General features: G+C 36.0%; 1 protein-coding gene across 1 annotated transcript in view; it reads right to left on the bottom strand.

Annotated features, from left to right (window-relative positions):
- Positions 1 to 1,004: 1,004 nt before the first annotated feature.
- Positions 1,005 to 24,131, bottom strand: part of pdlim4 (PDZ and LIM domain 4) — a gene marked incomplete at its 5' end in the record, with an annotated part of 25,711 nt that continues 2,584 nt past the window's right edge. The window contains 6 exons of the mRNA XM_041223771.1: positions 1,005 to 2,473; positions 2,963 to 3,083; positions 5,632 to 5,792; positions 6,049 to 6,245; positions 12,181 to 12,265; positions 18,408 to 18,559. Of these exons, the coding sequence (XP_041079705.1) occupies positions 2,269 to 2,473; positions 2,963 to 3,083; positions 5,632 to 5,792; positions 6,049 to 6,245; positions 12,181 to 12,265; positions 18,408 to 18,559 (921 nt within the window). The remainder of the gene's footprint in view (positions 2,474 to 2,962; positions 3,084 to 5,631; positions 5,793 to 6,048; positions 6,246 to 12,180; positions 12,266 to 18,407; positions 18,560 to 24,131) is intronic.

The raw sequence follows: 24,131 nt of genomic DNA, 5'->3' as shown, positions 1-24,131 counted from the left end.
GAGTGGTCAGTGAGCTACAAAGAAATGTGAAATCCAATCCAAAAGTGGGAAAAGTGAACACGTTCCAGGCACCGGTGTGTTTCATGGACGGATCATCTAACCATTGCAAGGGATTATTTAGGCATCTTAAACTAAAGCTTAATGCAACATTTAAGTGCACCTTCAATGCGTGGTGTATTGGATGAGCTTGTCAAACTCCCTTCCTACCCACCTATGGAAAATGAGGCAGACTGAGTCAGGAGGTTGGCAGGTAAACCAGGGGATCTGTTCCAGTCATTATGTAACCAGGACACTGATCTATAGGGTTTTTAATGTTAAAAATCAGATTGATTCATTTAAGAGATTTGGAGTAATTTTACTGGTGCCACTGCAAAATGTAAAGATGTACAGTATAAAGATCAACTCCTGCTAGCATGCTAACATGTGCAGCAGGTGAGCCTGCGTGCTTACTTTTAATAATAGAAAAAGTCCTAAAATCACAAATCCTCTTTTAATTAGTTTATCGGTAAAAAGAGGCACGTTTCTAATTTAAGGCATATTTAAGAGTTATGTTTTCATATGGCTGCACTGAGCATGTTGAAATCTGAAATCAATGCCAGCAGGCTAGTATGCATCTAGGGGTCAATACGAATGGGATGGTAATCGTTGATAGCGTTTTGTTCAATGGCAAATAGGTCAGCTGTCCGTTCAGATGTTGGACTCTCCTAAACAAGATTAACAATTCTGTGCTGAATCATGTGATCACTCACTTAATTTGTGACCTGAACTGGACTGGTGAAAGGCACGAAAGACCAGTAAATAAGTCACCAGCCCCCCCCTAATCACTGAGTAGAAAATTCTATGGTGAAATTCATTATTCTACTGAATACAAGGTATGCAGTTTAACAAATGTTCCAACCCAGGTAAAATAACCAAGGAAACTTGCTTGAAAATAAATTAAGCAGAACAAAAAAAAAAAAAAAAAAAAAAAAAAATGTTTTTGTTAAAACTACCTGACACATCACTTTCAACAGTTATTTTTATTTGCAAACACTCAGTACAACATACAAGCAGAACTTCAAAAAAGTATGTAAAATAACATTATTAGAGGGGTGAAAACAAAACTACCAATTTCATTGTTTCAGTTGGAAAAGGTTTGTATTTTGTGCATTTAAAACACTTTTAAAACACACTGAATTGGTTACACTTCACTGCTAATGGTCAGAAATTCCTATAGCCTGCTGGGTTTTGTGAGAATCACTTATTTCAGATTTTAATTAAGCCAAACCTCTTTCTATTTTTTTTTTATGTGTTGTACAAATGCTCTTCAAAGTTTAACCTTTGAAATCATTCAAAGCCGGTCATATCAGTTACATAACCAATCAAAACATAGTAATATTTATACCCTTTTGATCACAAAATCAATCAGGACTATAGTTACGAAAACACATAGCAGCACAATTTAGACTGATTGGGGTTATTTAATAAGAACCATCCAAACTTGTCATCTTGTAACATCTTTAAAAAATACAATGAACTACTTTGATTACTGAATTAAAATGTAACGATCAATTATAATGATGGCACTGTCTCTGTCTCTGTCAGTTGAAGAAGCAGAGTTAAAAGCGTGCACATTTAACTAGAAGGCTGTGCACTTCGCCAGAAGTCTGTTATACAATTTCAACATGTAAGGAAATTTGACAGATTTTGGTTTGGCATCAACTGAGTTTCAAAATCCAATGTATCCAATACTGAAAGCTGTGTTGCTCAAACAAACAATTAGGTTGACAAAGCTTTAGCAGGATTGTTAGGACGTCTATTTTAATCATTAGCACATGGAGCGATGCAGGAATTCATATCTACACAACCAGTCTTACAGCCTGTGATAAGACAAAAAAAGCTTGCCCACTGGAATAGAATGTGCATTTTACTGTTTAATTAACTATTTATTATTCAGATATATTGATCAAAACACACTTTATCAAATGCAGGATAAAGTGCCATTATTTTTTAAAGCCTGTTGCCTCCTTTAACAAAGAATTTATGACACTATGATTTTAGTACTAAACGTGCGTTTAAAAAAAAAGGATGAGATATTTAATTCTGAATAATACAAAATATAAGAAATGCACTACTCTACTAAATAGGAATGAAGATACTCCATGGATAACCAAATTATTATTTATGAGTAACTGGATATCCTAATTCAAGAGGACAGAACATTAATAGTTAATTTACGCAAACAAACAAAAAATAATAATAGTAAAATTTCAATGTTAATGCGCAAACTTAGACCAGTTCGACTTTAGAGTTGGGGTAAACAGCTATGACATCATAACCCTCTGGAGGCTGGACTCTAGCCATTGCATGGTTCTCACAGTAGAGCCGCTCTTCAATGAAGAAATACCCGCGCTGTTTCAGGTTCAAGCCACAGTCGTCACACATAAAGCACTCGGGGTGGTAAAGCTTGTCCCGTGCTTTCACTATTGTACCACTGCAGAGTGAGGGAGGACAAAGGAAAGCCCAATTAGGGATCACTTCTGCAACCTCGAGATCAAATCAGCTTTCTGAATGCCCTGCACTACTGACCCACTCCATTGAGAACAGTAGCTGAATTCTAGAGCTTAATATACAGTACAACTGTGAGCTAAAAAAACAATGACATTTCTGATTCATAGTTCTGTGTAGGGTGTCTCTTACTGTATAACAGCTGTCATCTTGTGCAGCCTGTCTGCTCAAACTGTGCTAATTAGAGATACCGTACAAGCAATGCTTGCAAACTGAAATTGTACGCTATTGATATTGTTCCATGCAATAAAAAGGATAGATACTCTCATGTGCATGCCTGGATCCAAAACAGGAATTCATTAAAAGTAAGATGGATAAATAAGAACATACACACAAAAAAAGACATAAAAATATTTAGTGCATACCGTTTGCAGTCATAAGAAAGCTAAGGCTCAGCCAAGCCTCCTATACTTACACAATGCCATTCCCACATCTGGTACACTCAGGGAGCTTCTGCAGTCCAGGCACGCTGCTACCCACTTTATGTACTGGGGATTTCACACTTTTGGTGACGGCTGGTCTTTCTGGTTTTTCGCCTGACAAAGGGTTTATAGAGCACATAGTGAGTCAGTTCTTGTTTCTTATTGAACAAAAAAAAAAAAAAAAAAAAACTTTAATGTTAACAACAGTTTTCAAACAACATCTTTGTATAGTTAAACAATCTCGTAAAACTGTGTAGATCCTAGGAACTAGAAGCACAGTTTAGGAGTGTAACACCATACCAGCTGAATGGATGAAAATAATGGTGAGGGAGAGTTTAATGACTGTTGGTATGTTAAATAAAATGGAAAAAACAAAAAAAAAAATACAGCCCTTTCACATTTTACAAAGAGAGTGGTTAAATGAGACCAAAAGTGTCACTTTCAATGAACTGTTCAAATTGCTCAACTATAATAGGTTGCTTATTTTAGTATACAGATCTCTACGTGTCTACTTGAGTTTAAATTACCGTAGGTTGCTTATTTTAATATCCTGTGTTGAACCTGTTTTTACAAACAGAGGTTTGTTTTTCAGAGCCAGCAACACAAATTGAAATGATCTCAGTGGCGGTTTAAATTAACTGAGTATACCCCTATACACCCCTAATGGGAATCCATTTTAATTCAAGCCGTTAACAATGTGTAGGCCTTCATGGAAACAAGAATCATTGTAACAAGGGCCTGTTACTTTCTGTGCACTCCTTGCCTCTCAGACACTTCTCTCCACAGCCCTTTTTAATGCTAATGTTAAACACAGCACAAGTGCCAGCACTGGCACAGCATGAACACATTCATTAAGAAGAAAAATGTAGTTGGCTGGCAGTTAAGACATTCCACATTATGAGACAAACAAGAGCACAGAAGTGTTAAAATCACACTCTCCCTGAGCTGCGGAGAGGCTGTCAAGAACTAAACACTGAGAAATGAATTCTGTACTTCCAGAAGTTTAAAATGCAGTCTAATGGCTTTAAAAAAAAAAAAAAGAAAACATTACATTATTGCTTTCCATTGGTTGTCAGCTGTGTAAACTTGAAGGAGTGATGACCAAGGCTTTAAAATACACTTTCTTAAGATGTACTGGGTATTTTAAATCACTGGCACTAAAGATCAATTGGTTATTTTTAATAAAATGAAAATAAAAAAACAACAATGAAATACATTTCTTTTACAAGCCAAAACAAGAAAAAATATATAAGTTGTGCCCATGTGGATTAAAAAAGAAATAGTCACTGGAGAACCCTTATCCCATTTTCCCTGAATTGAAACCAGGAATGTTAAGAGTTTTAAACATTAAATGAACGGTTTACAACGCTAAGAAAAAAGCACTCTTAAGATTCCAATTTCAAAGTGATTTAGTTTAGGCAGCTCAAGCAGCGTTCCCTGGACTTCCCTGTTAAAACGGTTAGAGACTGGGCAAATCAGCTGCCACAGCCTCATGATACCAAATCAATAGAGCCTTTGTTTAATGTCACTCCCTGGGCGGATTACTCCTGTTTGCCCATTTCAAATCCCCAAATACTGCAGCCATTGGTGTTTGGACTGGTGGAAAGCTCCAAGCTCAGCCTCAGTTAACTGATGAAACATTTTTTGAGCAGAGCTGTCAGTACACAGCAGGAAACAGGTCATTATGAGAGTAATGTTGTCACTGGCAACAAAATGTTTCACATTATAAAAAACAGTTGCTCTCTGTTAAATATACAGCTGCCAGCAGCCAGAATAACCACGAGTTTCCATTGAGAATACAGTGGCCAGGTGACATTCCTGAGATCCCACCAGAGTCTGGATGACCTTTCTCTACCCAGAGCTCCTCATGTTAGTACTCACGTCAAGGTTCAACAGACCTTCACATTAAAGTAATGTAATGAAAATATTACACTTGATTCCAAAACTATTAAAATATATATTTAAAAATTATTATTCCTACCTTCTGGAATTACTGATAAACAATAGCCTTAGAAATCTGCCTGAACATGGCTTTGAGTTTGAATCAACATGGGAACAACTGAACCCAGAAAACCTCAGAATGATTGCAAAACGCCAAAATACGTTTCACGAAATATAAAGAAAAAAGCACATGTAGCTGCCTGTGAATGTGACCCATTTAACACTGCACAGTAAGTGGTGCATTCAGCATTGGAAGCAGGCTTCTTCAGAGGGTGTGTTCCCATACAGAGCCCTAAACAGCTCAGCAGTCAGAGACACTTTCAACCACAACACTTTATTTCTGCAGTGTATTTGAATTTATCATGACAGGCCCTGATAAACCTGCTATTTGCTTTTTTTTTTTTTTTTTTTTTTAATATATGCATCACAAGTAATATAATAATGTTTTTGTGCGCAATAATCTTCAAAGCACGTTAAGCAATTATATATATAATATATATATACTATATATATATATGGTCATATATATATATATACATATATATCTATATATATGATACATATATATATATATGTAACAGTGCTGTTGCTATACCAGCAGTATATGATTAAAGCTGCATAACTTTAAATACACTGTTACAGTTACATGCATTGGTACAAGACAGCAATATATAACTACATACAGTAATAACAGACAAATGCTACCCCAAAGTGTGCTTACCAGTATCCTCAGCATCAAGTATTCCCTGTAAATATCTGAAGGACCCAGACTGCTTTGGTTCTGATGATGACTCATAATCACTATGCTGAAGCATCTTGTAGACGTCAGACTCTGTGTCAACACCATTTCTGGGGTTTGGGGAATGTATCCGTGGTTCTGGACTGTAAGAAAGGAAAAGCAGAAGTATAATATGACTCTCATTTAAAAATATGAAAACTCTGCAATAATCAGATTTCATTCTACATTCTACATATCTTTTTTAAACTGTTTTGTTTTCGACCTCATTTTATCTTAAGGGTATAGTAAGAGACTAAAGTGTGCAAGTCCTGACACAGTTAGTTATAACGTGGACTACAGCGAATTCTTTATAGAATGAAATGCGTGCTGACAGGAGTCTAATTTATAAACTTCACAGACCTCTGTGGAGAACTGATACTGAGTCTGCCTATTTGCTTGGGCAAAGAGGTTTCGTTGTTGTTGTTGTTGTTGTTTGCATAAAGTCCCATGGGATTATTGTACTGTGCATTTGGTTTTGAACTGCCATTATTCATAGGCCCATCATGCACAAAGGGGGCTGGTCTTCTGTTGTGTCCACTTCTGAAAGGCCCAAAATCCTAGAGAAAAGACAAAGATAAATAAAATGTTAAATTGTGCAGGACAGCCTGTGTGTGTGTGTGTGTGTGTGTGTGTGTGTGTGTGTGTGTGTGTGTGTGTGTGTGTGTATTAACTTTAGAACAAAACCTGGCACTGAACCTTGGCTTGTTATACTGCAGGAATATTGCTTCTTGAGAAATACAGATGGTTGCAGAAACTTGTCGTACACGTACTCATGTTAGAACACGAAAGGGTAATTCTTCCAGGCAATGTGTTACATATAAAGGATTTTGTCTTGCTAAACAGAAAGAGGTATTGAGGACCATGGCATTCGGCCAGTTCAAAAGGGACTCAAAACAACAAGATGGAAGGAGTAGGAAATGAACAAAACCTCTGTTGCCACGATGGGCAGTGTTGTGTGATTCACTGCCATTACAGAGTGTGACCCCTGTTGGTGAACGGAGGTTAAAACGTCCATAATCTCAAATGCAGACTAGATGACACTCGCAGTGTGTGTGATCATCATTCACACCCAGCCTCCAGTTACACTTTTAATGTGCTATGGCTGCAGTTTCATGCAATTTAGCTTTGTGCACAGTCAGTGCCACCAGAGACATAGCAATTGCTGCAAGATTTCCAGCACACCTCTGTTTACAACTGCTGATACGATATCTCTAAGCACGATAGCAAAGCATTTACTTTCCATTTTTCTAATGCAAAACACTACCCTATAATATTGTACTAAAAGAAAATGACCAACGCCCAGCTCCAACACCATGTGATATTCAAATCTGGAGACTTGCTTCTCCTGAAGCTGAACTCACCATACTTATACTGTTGGCCAGCAGATCAGGTATTTCATTAATGCAGACCTTTTTTGACAAAACATTTGCCTGCCAGATTTGGAAGTATTTTCACAAAAAATAGCAAATGCAAAGCATCAACAGGCTAGTTGTTACTGTACAATAAACATTATCGGTGTATGTTCACATATTACCACCATTCATTTCCTTGCAAAAGACAACTTTTTCTAGTAATGTTGTTTATGTATTGTACTACAGATAATGAAAGCAGAGCCTGAATCCAAGAGAGAGAGAGAGAGAGAGAGAGAGAGAGAGAGAGAGAGAGAGAGAGAGAGAGAGAGAGAGAGAGACTGAGAGAATTACAGTGAGTTAGTGTTGATGCTTATAAAATATAGTGTTATTTTTCATGAGAAACAGCATTTTGAACCAGTCTTCAAGTTTCACCGAGCTGTTTTACAAAGGCAGCCAAGCATGTCTCTCTGCTGTGGTTGACTGAATAAAATTAAGGAAGTGCTGAGATACCAGTTTGGGCCGGGCGCCACTTGACCTATTTGTAATAAACGCCTTCAGAAAATCTACTATTTTTTGCATGTTATACAGCAATGTATTATATATATATATATATATATATATATATATATATATATATATATATATATATATATATATATATATATATATATATAATATAAAAAAAACATTGTGCAGAGTAATGTTATAAAAAAACAAAAAACAAAACAGAGTCTTGTCTCAGGAAATTTTTTTTGTTTTGTGAGTCCCCCCACCTCACCCCACCCCCCCCCCCCCCCCCCCCCCCCCGGCATTGTTTATGACACTGTAATTTCTGCTTTATTATATTTGGTATTGTGAGAACTGGCTTAATTGAAATCACATGCCTCCTAACTGCTCCTAACTCCTATGATTTCATACACCAAGATAATCCCTTTGGAAAAATAGCATTTCACATGATGGTTTGCACTAATAGCCACATACAAAAAGGCCTTTATTTTTAACACTGTATGCACAGTACTAGTCATTGAAATAAAAGCCCATTGAGAGTGTACGAAGGCAATATTTTCAAAACAAAGATTTTAATATGAATTAAACTGTATGCTATGACTAGTTGGTAAGACCTCTATTTTCAAAACAATATCACTCTTTTAAAATACCTTTTATTAAACATAATAATAATGCTTTCAGGTAGATTTGAAAAGCGTTCATTCACCACAACGGATTACTATGTTGCAATAGCAATTTTTGATCAAATTAGTTTTTAATCCAGTGCAGCACAATTATAGTAAATTGAACATGACCGCCCGCAGGAAGATCAAAGACAGTCAGATTTAAAAACAGCTTGTACTTATTTGCAGACTTAATGAATCTGTTATGTGGTAACTTGAACAATATTTGTTGAACTGCTGATAATCACAGTCATTTTAATTTTAGTACAGTTTTACTAAATTGTTCTATCATGGAGCAGTCAGTCTAAAGTGCATCCAACTGTATTATAATAGCATGAGCTATTTTGGATTGATATACAGTTATTCTGTTAACACGTCATTTTGCAAGGCATAAATAACTATTTAACTGATTGTAATGTTGTGTTAATATTCCTGTATGTTGCGTAATTAGACTTATATTGGCAGAATCCTGCATCAACAATTATTTAAGACACAAAAGACATATATGGCAAACATGAGGATTTTGTAATAATACTGCAGTATAGTAATTTTTGCAAGGTTACATATTGCATTTTGATGAATGTAACTAAACTTAAAAAAAATATGCAATTACATATGAATACATGTGTAATACAGTATGCATTGTAATATCTCTAAGAGAACGATTTTAATATATTATAAAGGCTGGGTGGGTATTTATTAAGGGAATCCATTTTAGTTCTATTTATTAGGCTCACAACAGTATTGGTATTTGGTAGCTGCTGTATTTATAATTATAATACAGTATATGGGATTTTGGTTTACATGAACTAATCTCTTAATCTTCTTGTATGTATTGTAATGTGCTGTTTGTATGTGTTGCTTGTATATTATTATGTTTTTTGGTTTCTTATAAGCCCAGGGACTCCCCATGTAAATTAGCTTGAAGCTAAGTCTGGGTGCAACACATCTTGTGACTTGCCATGAATGTTAAAATCTGTACATTGTCCCTGGTAAAGACACAATTTGCTGTAATTACTCTTGTAGGTTTACCCTATATAAAAAGGGTTGCTGATTGATGATTGTGTTATGCACACACACAGACTGACTCAGATTGCTATTTTAAAACAATCTTCTGTTTCTTTGCAAGGTTGGAAAAAAGAATAGGGCTCCCGCAAATATTCACGCTCTTTTCTAATGCAAAAAGACATCTATTTTACTTTGAGTGAAATGGGAAACCATGTGACACTGCAGTTGCCATTACAGAATTCCAACACACAGGTGCAACAATTCAACACAGGACTGTAATCTGAGATGAAACACCTTGCATTGTTCAGCCTAAGTGTCATAAAACAGTGACTACAGGAGTTTTTTTTCTCCCACGGGACTCTCTCTCTCTTTTTATTAATTGTGTGTGTGTGTGTGTGTGTGTGTGTGTGTGTGTGTGTATATATATATATATATATATATATATATATACACACACACAATACTTTTCAGAAGCAATAACTGTGCTTATTTTTCAGGAAAGGTTTTTTTTTTTTTTTTTTTTTTTTGCAAAGGATGTGACCCCAATAACGAAGCATGTCAAGGTTTACAAGTTAAGGTCCAGTCAATTACTCACATGAGTCAAATCCGACATCAGCTTTTCCAAAAAGATACAGCAGGACCATATGCTTCTATTAAAATGCTTCCATATTAGCATAAAGAGTACCATTAGTTAAAGATTCCACTTTGAAATAGCAGGAGCTAGTCTCCAGGGATAGCCCAAGTGTATATGCGTGATACAGGTACATGTGTAGGGGCTCTTGCAAAAAAACCCCAGGGGGGTTTAAATTGCTTGATTATGTCTTTTCCCATGTGATCTAAACGGATCTCATCAGTGGCATTGTCTGATCCTGTGTAGGTAGATTGTATGACTGTTTGATTGATTCCCACTTCTTTCAACATTCCCCCTCCCCCTGCTAGATTAAGCGTAGGAAGGTGGGCTAGTGGCTAGACAAGGTTAACTGGAAGCTATATACAAAGTTCAGATTAAGGTTGGAGATGGCGTGCTCCACTGCTTTTGCAATGATTCCAGTAGGAAAGTGTTTGTAAACATGGTTACAAAGAACATAAGCTGTTACTATGTATCAAGTACCAAGGAAACATGAGAATTCATAGCCCGTCGATGACTGCAACAGGCTGGCAGGATCAGACTAAGCTTCTTAGTCCAGAAAAAGTGCAACAAGCTTACAAAACTCGCTTGTGCTGCTGCACTGCGTTTTCTGCACATAAGCCGCTTTTGCATCCTCATGGTTTTAGCTTCCTTTTTTATTTACATGCTACTTTTACTTAAATCTTACTTTGAGCCTTTTTGAAAGGCAAAAACTAACAGCAGTATTATGTCTTCCACAGCAATATCTTAGAAAAAAATACATATCTATACCACTAACTGTCCAATATTAGATCCAAACTCAGTGCCTCACAATTGTTGCTCAATGCCATGATCGGTTAATTTTGTAAAATTTCTACTGCTACTATAATACTATTGCCAATGTATTTTGTTAAAAAAAATGCTTTGGGTGGAATTTGGATCAAACCTATCTGTAACAAGTACACATATGCTTGTATAAAAAACAAGGGCATACTTTACTGATATTCAATACAGCCACTAAGTGCCTACATACATCAAACTGATTGGCATCAATCTGTGTTATATATAGAATCACAGGAAATAATCAAGAAAGGTCATTATTCTGTACAGCTGTCTATGTCAATTTACAGATAGGCATATGGTAGCATAGTTTGGTAAAACATAATTTTGTATAAAACATTTTTACATAACATATTTGTTATGAACTAGAGTAAAATAAATACATGCTTTTTTTTACTTTTTGTTTTCTGAAAGCTTGATTATTGTCTTCAGAAAAGGATCTGCTCCTCTGTTCCTGAACAGTTTTTTTGGAAAATGGTAATGAATCTTTAAAGTCTTATCTTGTAAAGCAACATGTGCTATTAATTTGGATTCTCAGACTCTAACAGGACTAAAGCAGACCTGTATTTCAAAAGATATCACATACATTGTCGGTAACTGCCTCTTTCTAGCAGAAACAGAGTATAAATGTAATAAAGATGTCAGTTTTAAAACCGATTAAGTTAAGAGCCTATATTTCACCCGAAATAAACTGAACATTCAATAATTTAGTTGTGTTGTCATGACATGGGACAAGGGCTCGAACACGAATGGGAGAATTCTCTTCAGCAGATCAACTCCCCAAGACGTGGAATTGTTTCCATCGTAGCATGACTTTGGAATTTGAGAACCTCTCCCTCTCTGGTTGTAAAGCTCTCATTTAGAAGCTCTTGCCAATGCTTCTCCCTCAGTCCACATTAACACATATTATATATGACTTGTATACTATTTTTAAATCTCTGCAGGCTGCTGATTACGACCGAACCACACATGTTTTTATTGTGTTGTCTATACATTGCAATTGTTTTTTATACATAGCGATTGTCTATTGTCGATTGTATTTTTGTTTTCAGGACACCCTTGTAAACGAAACCTTGATGACAATGGGTAAATCTCCTGGTTAAATAAATAAATAAATAATCACTAAAGAGCTCTAGAATTCCTAATCTTAACCATATACCTTTAACTGAACATGGAAGGAAGAGGTTAATTACCTTAAAATCAAGTTTCTGTGGGAGTTATTATTTATCAATAATGTATTCAATGCTGGCTTACCTGCCATCTTTACTTTGATTTCCCTAGGATATTACAATGCTTTACAAAAATGAACTACACCTTTACCTTAGTGTACCATACTACAGTTTTATAAAGGATACTTCCTTCTGCTTATAACCTTTCTCTTGTTCCCTGCTACCAGTTTGCAAGACTATTGTAACTTCCCACGGTTACAGATCCTGGTGCAGAGTCCTGAATCTTCTTACTGCTATAAAGATGTTGCTCTTGTTATTTGTAAATAAATTGCAATTATAATGCATACCTGAGGTTCTGACTCCAAGCTGAATTTAAAAGGATTTGCTCTGCTGTCTTCTGTAACAGTTGGAGACCAAATCTTTGTTTCGGACCTGTAAAAAAAAAAAAAAAAAGAACGTTGAAAGAAGTTTTAGGGGTTTTTTGAGCCCAAGGCTGCCTATATATAAGTTTAAATTACCCAAAAATAGCAGGGATATAATAAGCAGAAACATTAAAAACAGTTTGTTTAATACTTCTTAATCACAGTCATAAATAAACAAACAAACAAATAAATAAATAAATAAATAAATAATTTTAGAACAAACAAGCATTGGTTTATTGTTACAATCAACTGCTTATTGAGACTGACATGAAATGGCAAACTTGATTCTAGATTGCCTTTTAAATTAGTCACTGTGCATTAAATAATTGCATTATTTATTTTGTAGCCACACTTAGGAGGTAGTAAATGTAGTTTTGTGTTTATTATCCCCTCCAGAAACTCTCAGTAATACAGCCATCTCAGTTTTCCAAGAATGGTGAATAGTCTCCACTATTTCATTATGATCATTGGTTACAAGGTGCCATTTGTGTTTTCTGCTGCTTAAGAGTGCTAGAGGGAAAATGACATGGCAGTACTCAATAGGACCCTTTTATGAAACTGTTCCATCAACTTGACTTGTTTTTTCCTTCATCCGCTGTTTAGCATATCGGCTCGTACCAATGACAGAAATATGCAAACAGATTCTTTATCAGGACAGCTCTGTTAGAAAGCCAGTTTGAACTGACCCTTTCTTTACCCTATATAAAGTTACATGATAATTTACTTCTCCAATACTGTTTTCCAACATTTTACAAAAGTGTGACAACAAAACCATTGCACAAAAGTTAAACCATAATATAAAAATACTTTTATGCAATGGATTTGACAAAAAATGCCACAAGATTCATGAATAAAAAAGCTCATTTTGCTAAACACATGCAGCACTAGCATTTTTGTTCATTCATAATTTGCATTTCGAATATTTGTAACACCTGTTAAATAAGGCTTTGGGATAGGGCTCAGGTGAATAGTGGCAAACCTGAATAATAAAGCATTACTTAACTGGTTAGTAACACCTACAAATCTATCATTGCTGTTAATTACTCAATTGTCTGTTTAATAAAAATAAATAAATAAATAAATAAAATCCTAAATATGATTGACTGATGATTCTGCAAACTGACAACTTGGTGTAATCTATGTTTAAACATTTAGTGTTCTATGTGATCATTCCTTGTAGTCCAGTGACACAGCCAGTGGCTAGCACCTACCACCTACACAGTAGCAAGCCCATGGAACTAACGCAACAAAGAGACTTCTATAACGATTCCAGCCATGGAAAAATTACAACTATCTCCAAATGAGGTCACCCGTCTCAGCTGTCGTAGATGAGGTAATGTTTTAGAGAGGTGTTCCTATCAAAGAGGTCAAATGTTTACACATGGAATTAAATGATATTCGAATCCAACAGTAGAAGTCTGAGCCAGACCCACGTTTGGTCAGATTACCACAACATACATTCTTTGGAATAATATAGTAAAGCGCCAAAAATGACGATTTAAAAAAAAGAGTTAGGCTTCACTTGGGACAGCTTCTGTTTAAGGTTACTGGTTCTCCATGATCTCTGCTACGTAAGATTTTGTATTATGAAGTATTAGATTCTCCATTATTATTATTTTAATATAATAAATGCAGTGCTGTCAAGAAAAAAAAACAATGCATGCACATACTGTGTAGAAGGGATCCTCATAAATATTAATAAACCATTTTATTTAAATTTCAAATCTGGCGGCCAACTAGATTGATCTATTTTCTCTATGCAGCACAGTATGTTGAATATAAAAACAACACTATTGTAACAAATTAATATATCATTATGTTAATTATGTTATATTTATACAAATGATGACAACTCTTCTAAAAAAAAATGTAAGTTTCTAACAGAAAATAAAATAAATAGGAATGCTTTTTAGCATGAACATTTAATAAGCCTTTCTGCACATGTCTAAGAATGCGCAATCGATGACAAGTGTCTGTTTTGTTTCACTAACAATTGCTCCAAGGCATTCAACAGACTCTGTTACTGTTCTGGATACACATTTTTAAGCCAAAGAGCTCTGCTCTCATTGTAATATTCAGTCCAAATGTGTGTTCTGTTTGCTCCATTTGAAACCCTACATCAAGCTTGTCGACAGTATAAACAGGATCCTTTTTGGTTTTAGTTGGTTTTCTTCCAAATGTATTTCCTTGACTTATGCACCACAGGCCTGCAGGGTAACTGATTTCTTAACAAAACTTCACAGCTTACATTCGTCATCATGATAGCGTTACAACAGGTCCATAATAAATTAGCACCGCTGAAGAGACAGGACGTATTTTTTTTAGGAAGCTCAGACTTTTTAGTGAACTCACTGTGAGCTAATGACTAGAAAACCTTTCCTAGCAAGCTCCCCTTTGATCAGGAAGGCAGCAGTGCTGTACAGAATGCGAGGAATTGTATTTCTTTGCACTGTGGGATTCTGTGGCATTTCTAAGGGTTTCCCATTTTCACAGCTGACATCCAAGTAGACTGCCTTCTCTGTGTAACATAATACAATCCAGCTGATAACTATGTTCCTATCCCTGTCCACAACAAAAATGTATGTATTTCTATTAGCTACCAGTACATGGTACTTGCCCAGCTGTTGTATGGGTACTGCATAACAGTCTTTTGCTTTGAATTAAGCAAATATTCAAAAGAATGACTTCTGACAATCAGATGTTCCAGTGTTTGTCTTCTGTGGAACTAATTTGTCTTTCTTTACATACTCATGTTTTTCTAAGCAATAATGGGCTCTAGTCAAACCATCTTGTAAAACGTTGGCAGGTTGTACACTACCACCAATTGAAATCATTAAAATAGGGAACTCCCCTGTGCCCCATACACCTCTCCCACTGGAACTCAGCAAATACAGCTCTAATTATCTTGCTTTTTACAAATCTGCAGCATGCTGTCTTCACTCTATTTTACACAAATAAAAGCAGTTGGGTTTTTAAAACCAGTTAAAAAGGCTATAAAATAATTTCTAATCTGTCACCACCTTCAGCAAAAATATATGGATGCAATACAGTGGAAATTGTTTAACTGAATAACTGTTTAATTGAATAGCCCACATATTGCAACCATTTAAGTATTTACATAATACCGAATCTACAACAGTTTTCTGTTTTAGAGTTTTACACCAGTCAGTATAGTACGTATTCAATAAACAGCACCCACATCTACTCTCTATTAAATAAATGTTTATGAATGAATTCCTTTTCCATAAGCACAGTAAAATGTTATCTATCCATGCATATCTAAGAATTTAGCAGTTTAAACACAACAAAACATCAGACTCCCAAGAACTGCTAAATGTGCCCGTAATATTCATAATGGAAACAAAGTCTTATTTTGTGTACTGCATCATTTAATTATTCAGCACGCAATGTGCCTATTTCCCCCCCATAGAAATGCAAATATAAAACAATAGCAAACATAAAATATTCAAACATCTGGTTCTAGGAAATACTGCCAATAGGGTTACTACTTAAATTGGACAAAGAACATGTAATCATTTATTTTATTATGATAATGTGTTTTCATGGAGAATAAAATTAAATAAAAGTTTTGGCTTGTGGCAAAAGTTTTTTTTTTTTTTTAATACATTCCCATATTTTTGCACGGTATATTTTGCAGTTTTCCCATGGTTATGCTATGCATTTACCATAGGGTAAATACAACGTGCATTTTCAATAGCATGCATAACCCAAGTTCATCTGAAATCATGCTTTCCTTTATAAATCAACCCTCCTCCTTCTATTGTTAGAGTTTCATTTTAAAAACAAACACTCATTCTGTTATTGAAGCCTTACTCTTATTAAAATAATTGGAGCTTTTCACAAATCTTAACAGACAACATTAAAGTAACAATGGATTCAGAATTCATTACAGTTTTTAAAGATAAAATATTTATCAGTATGATACTGCACATCATATTTATACAGAATAACATGGTTTCTAATCAATTGATCTAAACATTGGCCGATCTATCAATGTCCTTTACACAAAGAAATGCGCGCTTGTTCAAACGGTTTCTTCTTGAAATGCTCAGCTATCACAAAGAGGAAACTGACTGAATTTGGTTGACCAGATCCAGCCTGTCAATAAATTTTAAACCCTGTTTCCTGCACCTCATTGCAAAAATAAGAAAGACAGCATCATTTTATTTGTGGGACACGTGTGTTTCTTGTACCTTAAAAGGGTTAAATCACTCTCTCTGGCGCAAATGAGCTAAGAAGCCTCACATGCACTGATGGAGGTTGGATTTGAATTCTCTCAGTGGTGGTATTGATATCCATCAGTGTTTATATTAATGGAATAACTCTTTTAAACTTGACTTTCAAAAACCTAGTTTTACAAAAGAAAAAAAAAGACTGTGCCGAAAGAAAATCGGTACCATAAGCCCATAATAAAAATCTGAGCTCATGCTACGGTGTGCTATGTAAAGCATGTAATTTAAATCACAGCCAAACACTGCACAGCAAGATCCGCACCATTAAAATAATTCTAATACCCTTATGGTTTTGTATGGAAACAACAGAAAAAAGCAAACTCACTTGAGATGGCAAATATGCAACACTTATACATGACAGTAAGTAACCTCTTCTGCCCAGTTAACTTGTTATGAGGAATGTCAGTTAGGCAACCTAATTATTCCTGCAGCCAACATCAGATCAAACCTATACAAGGTTAATCTTTACACCTAAAAACCCTTGAAATCATTCTAAATGTATCATAAAAACGATTGAACGCTTTTCAGTTAATTACCGAATTTAGATAAATATTTCTGTACAAATCTAATTAAGTTCTATGTTTAACTGAAGAAAAAAAAGAATAACATATTGTTCACTGAAAACCTGTTAAACTATAAATAGGCTGGCAATGAGCGAAGCTGGTCCCTGGCTGAGCAAATAAAAATGACCTATTTGAGAAGTATGCAAAGTTGTACTTCTTTTCATTAGCTTTATAGTGTTTTGTAAATACTTTCTGTTTGAGGTTGGAGCCTAAATTATCAAACATACTGTGCAGTCAAGTTGTTTTCTGGTGAAAGCGCTTAACAGTTTCTCTTTATAAGGTCTCCTTAGTGAATAAAGTCTACCCACTAATTTACCCATTTGGAAAGTACATGTACTGCAAGTATTATTTGTCCTGTAAGGTCACAATTGATAAGAGCAGGTGTAAATAACATAGATCCCCATTATCAGAGTGTGTTTTCAGATTCTGGAAGAAATAGATATTTTTAACAATAACACTTTTCATAAAGCTGTTAATCCTCAGCTTCAAAAAGTGAGCAAAAATACAGTAGACAAAAGTTTTGAAGTGTGCATTTCAATGCTGTTGTTTTTTTTTGTTTTGTTTTTTTTTAATTAGCAAAGCAGACCCTACCAAAAATTACTTTTCAGACCGCAGGCTCTGACCTTCTAAAAATGGTTTAAAAAACACTATTTAAATATGGTTTTATGTATTGTTTAATTCCCCCCCCCCCCCCCCCCCCCCCCCCCCCCCAAACCCCCCCCCCCCCCCCCCCCCCCCCCCCCCCCCCCCCCCCCCCCCCCCCCCCCCCCCCCCCCCCCCCCCCCCCCCCCCCCCCCCCCCCCCCCCCACCCCCTCCCCCCCCCCCCCCCCCCCCCCCCATAATGACGGGACTTGACATCCAGACACTGCACTCTGTCCATTCCCAGAGGAAGCAGAGTTTAACTAGGACTCTAAGTTCATGGTTGTGTGGATCAATGGGTTGCTTATCAGGAGGTGAATTACGTTCTTGATTTTAGCAGCTTGTTGAAGAATGTACTTCAAACAGAACATATAGAGAGAGAAGGCAATGCATTTACCATGTAAGGTATTTCATTTTTTCATGTTAATATGATAAACTAACTTTTAAATATTAAATGTCCAGTTTTGTTGACCAGCTAAAATATACAGACTTTATGAACAAAAGTTACCATACAGTTAACGCATAGAGTAAGCAATGCTATTGATTTCAACATATTCAAAGTGTTTATTTTTTAGCAATGCACTTAACTCAGTATTAATTACTAGGTTTTAAACTAGTTTACTGATATCGTCATAGTCTGATATGGAAATGAAAGTGGTGTTGATTTTTCAGACATCCAAACCATGTACAACTAACCTGTTGATTGATAGAATGAGCTGGTCAGCACACGCCTTGATCCTGTTCTGAGCCTCCATATGTGTCATGCTTTCAGTATGGTCTCCATTTATAGAGAGGATGATATCTCCTGGGCATAGGTCAGCCTGAGCAGCTTTACTTCCAGGGGTGATCTACAAGATAAAGGAAGAAATCACAAGTTCATAGAGATTTCTTAGAAACTGTAATTGTAAAATTACACAATATAACAAAGTTATGTCAGGTCCAAATAGTAATTACCATGCCTCTGCAAGAAATGCAAGTCTTCTGTACTACTGTGTACCCCGAATTACTGTTCTAAACATTTTTAAAAAGTTCAGCAGACAAAATGTGGCATTGAGGCCTGTGATTTTTGTGCATTTTAGAAGTATATGTGTACTTAATTTAGAAATTCAGATGATAGAGACAAAAACAAGTTTGACAAATATGGTAAAGAGGGGCATCGTGTACATTACCAAAGGGCAATTTTCAGATCCTCTTGAGATGGCTTTTGGATTTTATTTTGGAAGCTGCTGTTTCCTGACTGCTTTATTTATGCATTTTCCACCCAGATGTTAAACAGAAACACAACTGTAGATATGGTGTGTGTGTGTGTGTGTGTGTGTGTGTGTGTGTGTGTGTGTGTGTGTGTGTGTGTGTGTGTGTGTGTGTGTATGTATACACACACACACACACACACACACACACACACACTTTTTAGTCATAGTAAGCAATGAACATCTATTTACTAAAAAGTCATCTGCCAGTGTGTGAAAAGCCATAAATCCATATCACTAGTACTTTCTAATCACTAGTTTAAAAAAATAAAAAATCTAAAAAAAATCTGGAAGGTTTCCTTTTAATTTTGATGGCTCACCTTTATCCCGTTGTTAACATGCGATAACACTTTTCTGTAATTAACCCTAAAACACAAAAGTGCCTGCCTGTATAAACTGACATCTGCTTGAAACAATTTGAATTCACAAGCAAAATTGGTAACTAGTGCAATTCCCTTGTGTATCTTCTTTCTACAGCAATTAATTCCTCTTTTACAACGCTTAGCTTTGTGGAATGAAATTTGCAGACAGATTGACACAAACCAAATGCTCTAAAAAAGGTGTTGTTTTTTTAAATGCTCGCATTTCTTATGTAGTGCTGCTACTGTATTTTTTCTGAGAATCTGAAAATGCATGGACATGCATGTGTTAGTTACAAGAAGTTATGCAACTAAGGGTTAAGGGTAACTGTCCAAAGCCCTCTGAAAATTTCAATAGCAGGGTGTAGCTTTCTACACTTAACCCCCTGTAGGCATATATCGTACATCCAATCTGCTTCCCTTCCCTTTCTTTAGCTCAGAAATGAATTGATGCATTCAGAGTAAGTCTAAGGGGAGATTTCCCAAAGTTGCTGACGTTCGTCATATATGCTACTGGTCTTTGTGAGCAAATGTGTCAGAAAGCTTTTGTATTGAAATAAAGAGACGAAGAATGGCACGCAAGTGAAGAAATCTGACCGCTTTGGGCACTGGGGATATGGACAGGAATGTGCATGTACAGCACAGCACCAGCTCTATACTGACTGGAACTTATTTCTTTCAGCAAAATCTATGCAAAACATGCATAAAATAGCAATGCTTCAGCAAAACTGCTGTGACAGATATCACATTCTAGTTTTCACACTGGACCACCATTTTCACCTTATCGGTCAGACTGGAATGAATGCAGCAAATACATTGCAGCCCTTAGTTGCAATGATATATTTAAATGTTTACAATGTTTTGTATGCCTATACAGTACCATGCATTGATTTTTACAATACTTCTCTATGATTTAACACATAGTACCATGGTAGTAATTTCAGGCACTGCTGCTGGCAGAAACTCCTTCATTTTACTTGAATTATACACTTAAAATGCATACCTACAACGCAAACATTGCAACCTAAAAATAATACTTGTAACTGATGGCCCAATTCACAAAGCTTTAACATGGCTTGTGTTCTAAATAATACGTCACTCAACTCTGTAGAACTTTTGTAATTATATGCTATAGTGTATTCTCTTTACAAAGTAGGAATAAAGCATGTATATTTACACAGCAAGTTTTATCAGTTAGCGATTGAAGTGGAAAGGTAAAATAGGAGCAAGAAAATCTGGAGGCTGTAAGAAATCTTTTTTTTTTCTTTCTATGGTTATTTTTTTTTTTATACAGATGGAAACTCTCCAAGAAACTTAATCTGATGAAGATAGGTCCCAAAGGAGATCAATCTCTCTAGACACTTACTAAATCAAGTGGTAGTGTTGAAATGACATCTTCAAGTACTGTAGTACAAGCACCTGTCCACACACTAGGCGCTACCCATTTTAGTGTCAATAACTTCACAAGACATCTAACTGAATTGCATTTAAAATTCATCCAATAGCTTCACCGCACAATCCAGTAGACCAGTGCTAACCCTGCAGCACGTTGAATATACCGGATAATGCATATTTCCATGAAAAAGAAAAATGATCACCTTTGCAAACTGTGTTCCAAGATCCACAGTTTATGGTGGTTGAATTTCAACCTAATTTTTTAAAATCACTTCTGGCGCACCATCAAGAGACTGACAGCTCATGGGGTAATGTAAGGTCCAGAGGTGTGATCAAAGACTTTGAACAAAGACAGCCGTAAGAAAGTATCCTGTAAGCCGATAAAGGTAAATAGCAAGAGTCTTACATCTGTTAAAACAAACTGAAGCTCTCTTAAGTATCATAAGTGTAACCCAATACCACATTGTACAAAAAAAACTTTGTCAAGCAGAAGAAAAACAATTTGTAAAAGAGTATAAAAAACAAAACAGTTGTGGCCGTGTAGGTTTATATTTCTGATTTATTTCCCGGGTTTCCTTTTTTTATCTATTATATTGACATGTTTTACCATGGAACTATTTGACCTATGGTTTGGTGTTCAGAGCGTTCATTATCTGTAAAATGTTTAATGCCTTGGGTGTTAACTGCTTTAACAAAAAACAAAACAAACCAAAAAAAAAAAAAAACCCAGATGATGAAATTTAACTATATGACGATTTTAGGAATTCTTCTAAGAAATGCATGTAGCTGTAAATTTCCTGACTACTGTCACGCAAAACTTGTTCATGGTGTGTATTCATACTGAGACAAAACCCACACCAAGGTCAGTGCAAGTATAAATAGACTTCAACGAGTCACTCTTCTGACTGCTTTGCTAAGCCAACAAGGAATTATCAATGTGCAAAACAATCAGGACTCAGTTCTGAGCATTGCACCAACATGCTTTAGAACTAATACACTGTAGTTATAAAGAATTGCATAGTAGAGCAGTGGATATCTCCAGGTGAGGGTGTTCAGCCTATTCTGGCCGGAACCAGTTCCACTATAATATGAATTACATTTGGTTGCAATATTATCTTGTAGGATCTTTGGATTGGCCTCCCTCCAGACTTAAAAATTGGATACAGACGACTTTACAGCAACTTCATTCGTTAATCCAAAATGAATGGGTGCAAAGAGCTATTATTCAGGCTACAGTCAAAAGTAGGTAATTTTAGAAAACAGAAAGGTAGGCTATGTTACACCTGCACAATACTTCACAAATCAAACAGAAGTGCGACCTTGTCAGCCTTGAGAATAAAGGCAGAGCTCACTAGCTCTTTGCTTTTATCCTTGTTTCAACACAGGTCTATTTGAGTACCTAGGCAGTCCAAGTAGTAATGTTTCAACACTTACAGATTCAAATAACTGGATGAAGCCCAACAGTTTGTCTGGTTGTTGTTACATAAATACAACAGACCTTGTATGCAAGGGTTTTATGGAGTGTGATAAAAAAAAAAGAAAAGAAAAACATGTTTATGTTAGTGTTTGCGATGCTGCTTTGGACTTTAATGCGTAAGTTCTCTGTTTTTAGCCTTTCAAAGTGAATAAATACATCCTATACTGTTACACTTAGATCAGGGTCATAACATTTTAATAATTAAAAAAATGTAAGGCATTATTTTACTGTTCTCAATGTACAGGTGAGGTTGCACATATACTCTTTATAGCTTTTAGAAAATGTTTTATAAATTCAAAATAGCTTTCTGGCACTACTCTCCCGAGAGGGGCTTGTGCTTCCAAATCCACAAGGAAAAATGTAATTGTACAAAAAAATCGAACACGTCCTAAATTCTCCAGAGACCTTGGAATAAAAATCATACAAAATACTGTCAAGACCTCTCCATTAAATCTGTAAACATCATAGTACAGTAGGCACAGTAGCTAATTCGAACCCCAGTACGTGGAACTAACCTTCCAAACCCTGCTAATCCAAACCATGCTGCTTCTCTATCATAATGAAATAAATACTGGTAGCAGCTGTAGAAACCAATTCAATATCATAATTCCGGAATAAGTGTTACAGTTGTCTCTGTATGTTTTATTCAAAGGCCCTTCTTGATTTCTAATAAAATGAATCAGATTAGACGAGGCATGTTACAGATGATGACCAGTATTCCAAACAGGGTCTGGTCTCAGCTGGATAAGCGAGGGTCTACTTAATACCAATTAATTTGTAACAGAACTTCTTACTGATATGTTGTGCCTGTTAAATTGTATTAAATCAGATTTACTGTATTAGCAGGATTGCATAAAGATGTCACTTCAAACCTGAACTGATCAGCCAGCATTACTCTCATGGCAGAGAAGACCTGCTCCAGGTCTTAAACATGCATGCAGTTTTTAAGTACTGTAACAGTAACTTTTACATTTTGCATTGCCTTGACAGAATCTACATTCCAGGTATTGTGTCACGTGGATGTGTATGGAATTGTGAAGTCAGTGTTGTTTTACATTAACTAATACTACATGAGACACTAATACTCTGAGTTACTAAGATAGATCAGAACCACACATTTCCGGTTATCAGTGGTTAGAAAATACTACTGGCACAGCTCCAGAAGCAGCATTAAAAAGCATGGGATTTACTGCTCACATTGTTATTCTTGGAAGGTAATCCCACTCTGGAAACCTTTAACTGCAATATGCATCTCTCTGTTAGACGTTATAAAAAACGTGAACTTCTTAATGAGGGTTTGACTGAGATTCTGACCGATTTCTCAGGAGCACCATCATGAGAAAACAAAAAATGTAGCCAACGCAAATATTCTAATGGCACAGTTTAAACAGACATGCTGTATCTGCAGCAATATTCCCAAGCGTGGCATGAATACCAGAACGCTTTCTAAAAGAACGCAGTGAGCATGTGTACAAACGTGTTGCTTATTGTCAGATTATTGAAAAATAGGCATACTTGGCTAACATAGACGGATCTTATTTTTCACAGTGACCAAGGGAAGAAAAAATGGGGTGTGCACTTTCGCCAATTTTATATCAACACTCCACAAAAAAAATGCTTTTGGGATATTGTTTGCTGTTGTAAAAGGTTCAGAGTAGTCTTAGAATAATCCAAAACACAAACGTTTGGCCAGACTTTTAAACTCTGTGCATGAGAAAGAGAGTAGAGCAGCCAGTGCTCAGAAACTTCAGGAGCAAAAAGGAAAAGAAAAACAGAAAAGAATGTGAAAGTCATGGAAAAAGAGAAAAGGCGAGATGCGCAGAGCGGCCAGCATGAGGGTTCTGGACTATTTACATGGTGCAATGATAAAGATGTTAAGAACAGTGTCTCTTCTGCTCTGTGTTAACGTGTAGGAAAAGCTAAGTTGAGCAATAGCGTA

This window comes from Polyodon spathula, chromosome 22, assembly GCF_017654505.1.
Source record: "Polyodon spathula isolate WHYD16114869_AA chromosome 22, ASM1765450v1, whole genome shotgun sequence".
NCBI classification, from domain to species: domain Eukaryota; kingdom Metazoa; phylum Chordata; class Actinopteri; order Acipenseriformes; family Polyodontidae; genus Polyodon; species Polyodon spathula.
Note: the sequence above shows the minus strand (reverse complement) of the source record. Positions and strands in the feature narration are given on the sequence as shown.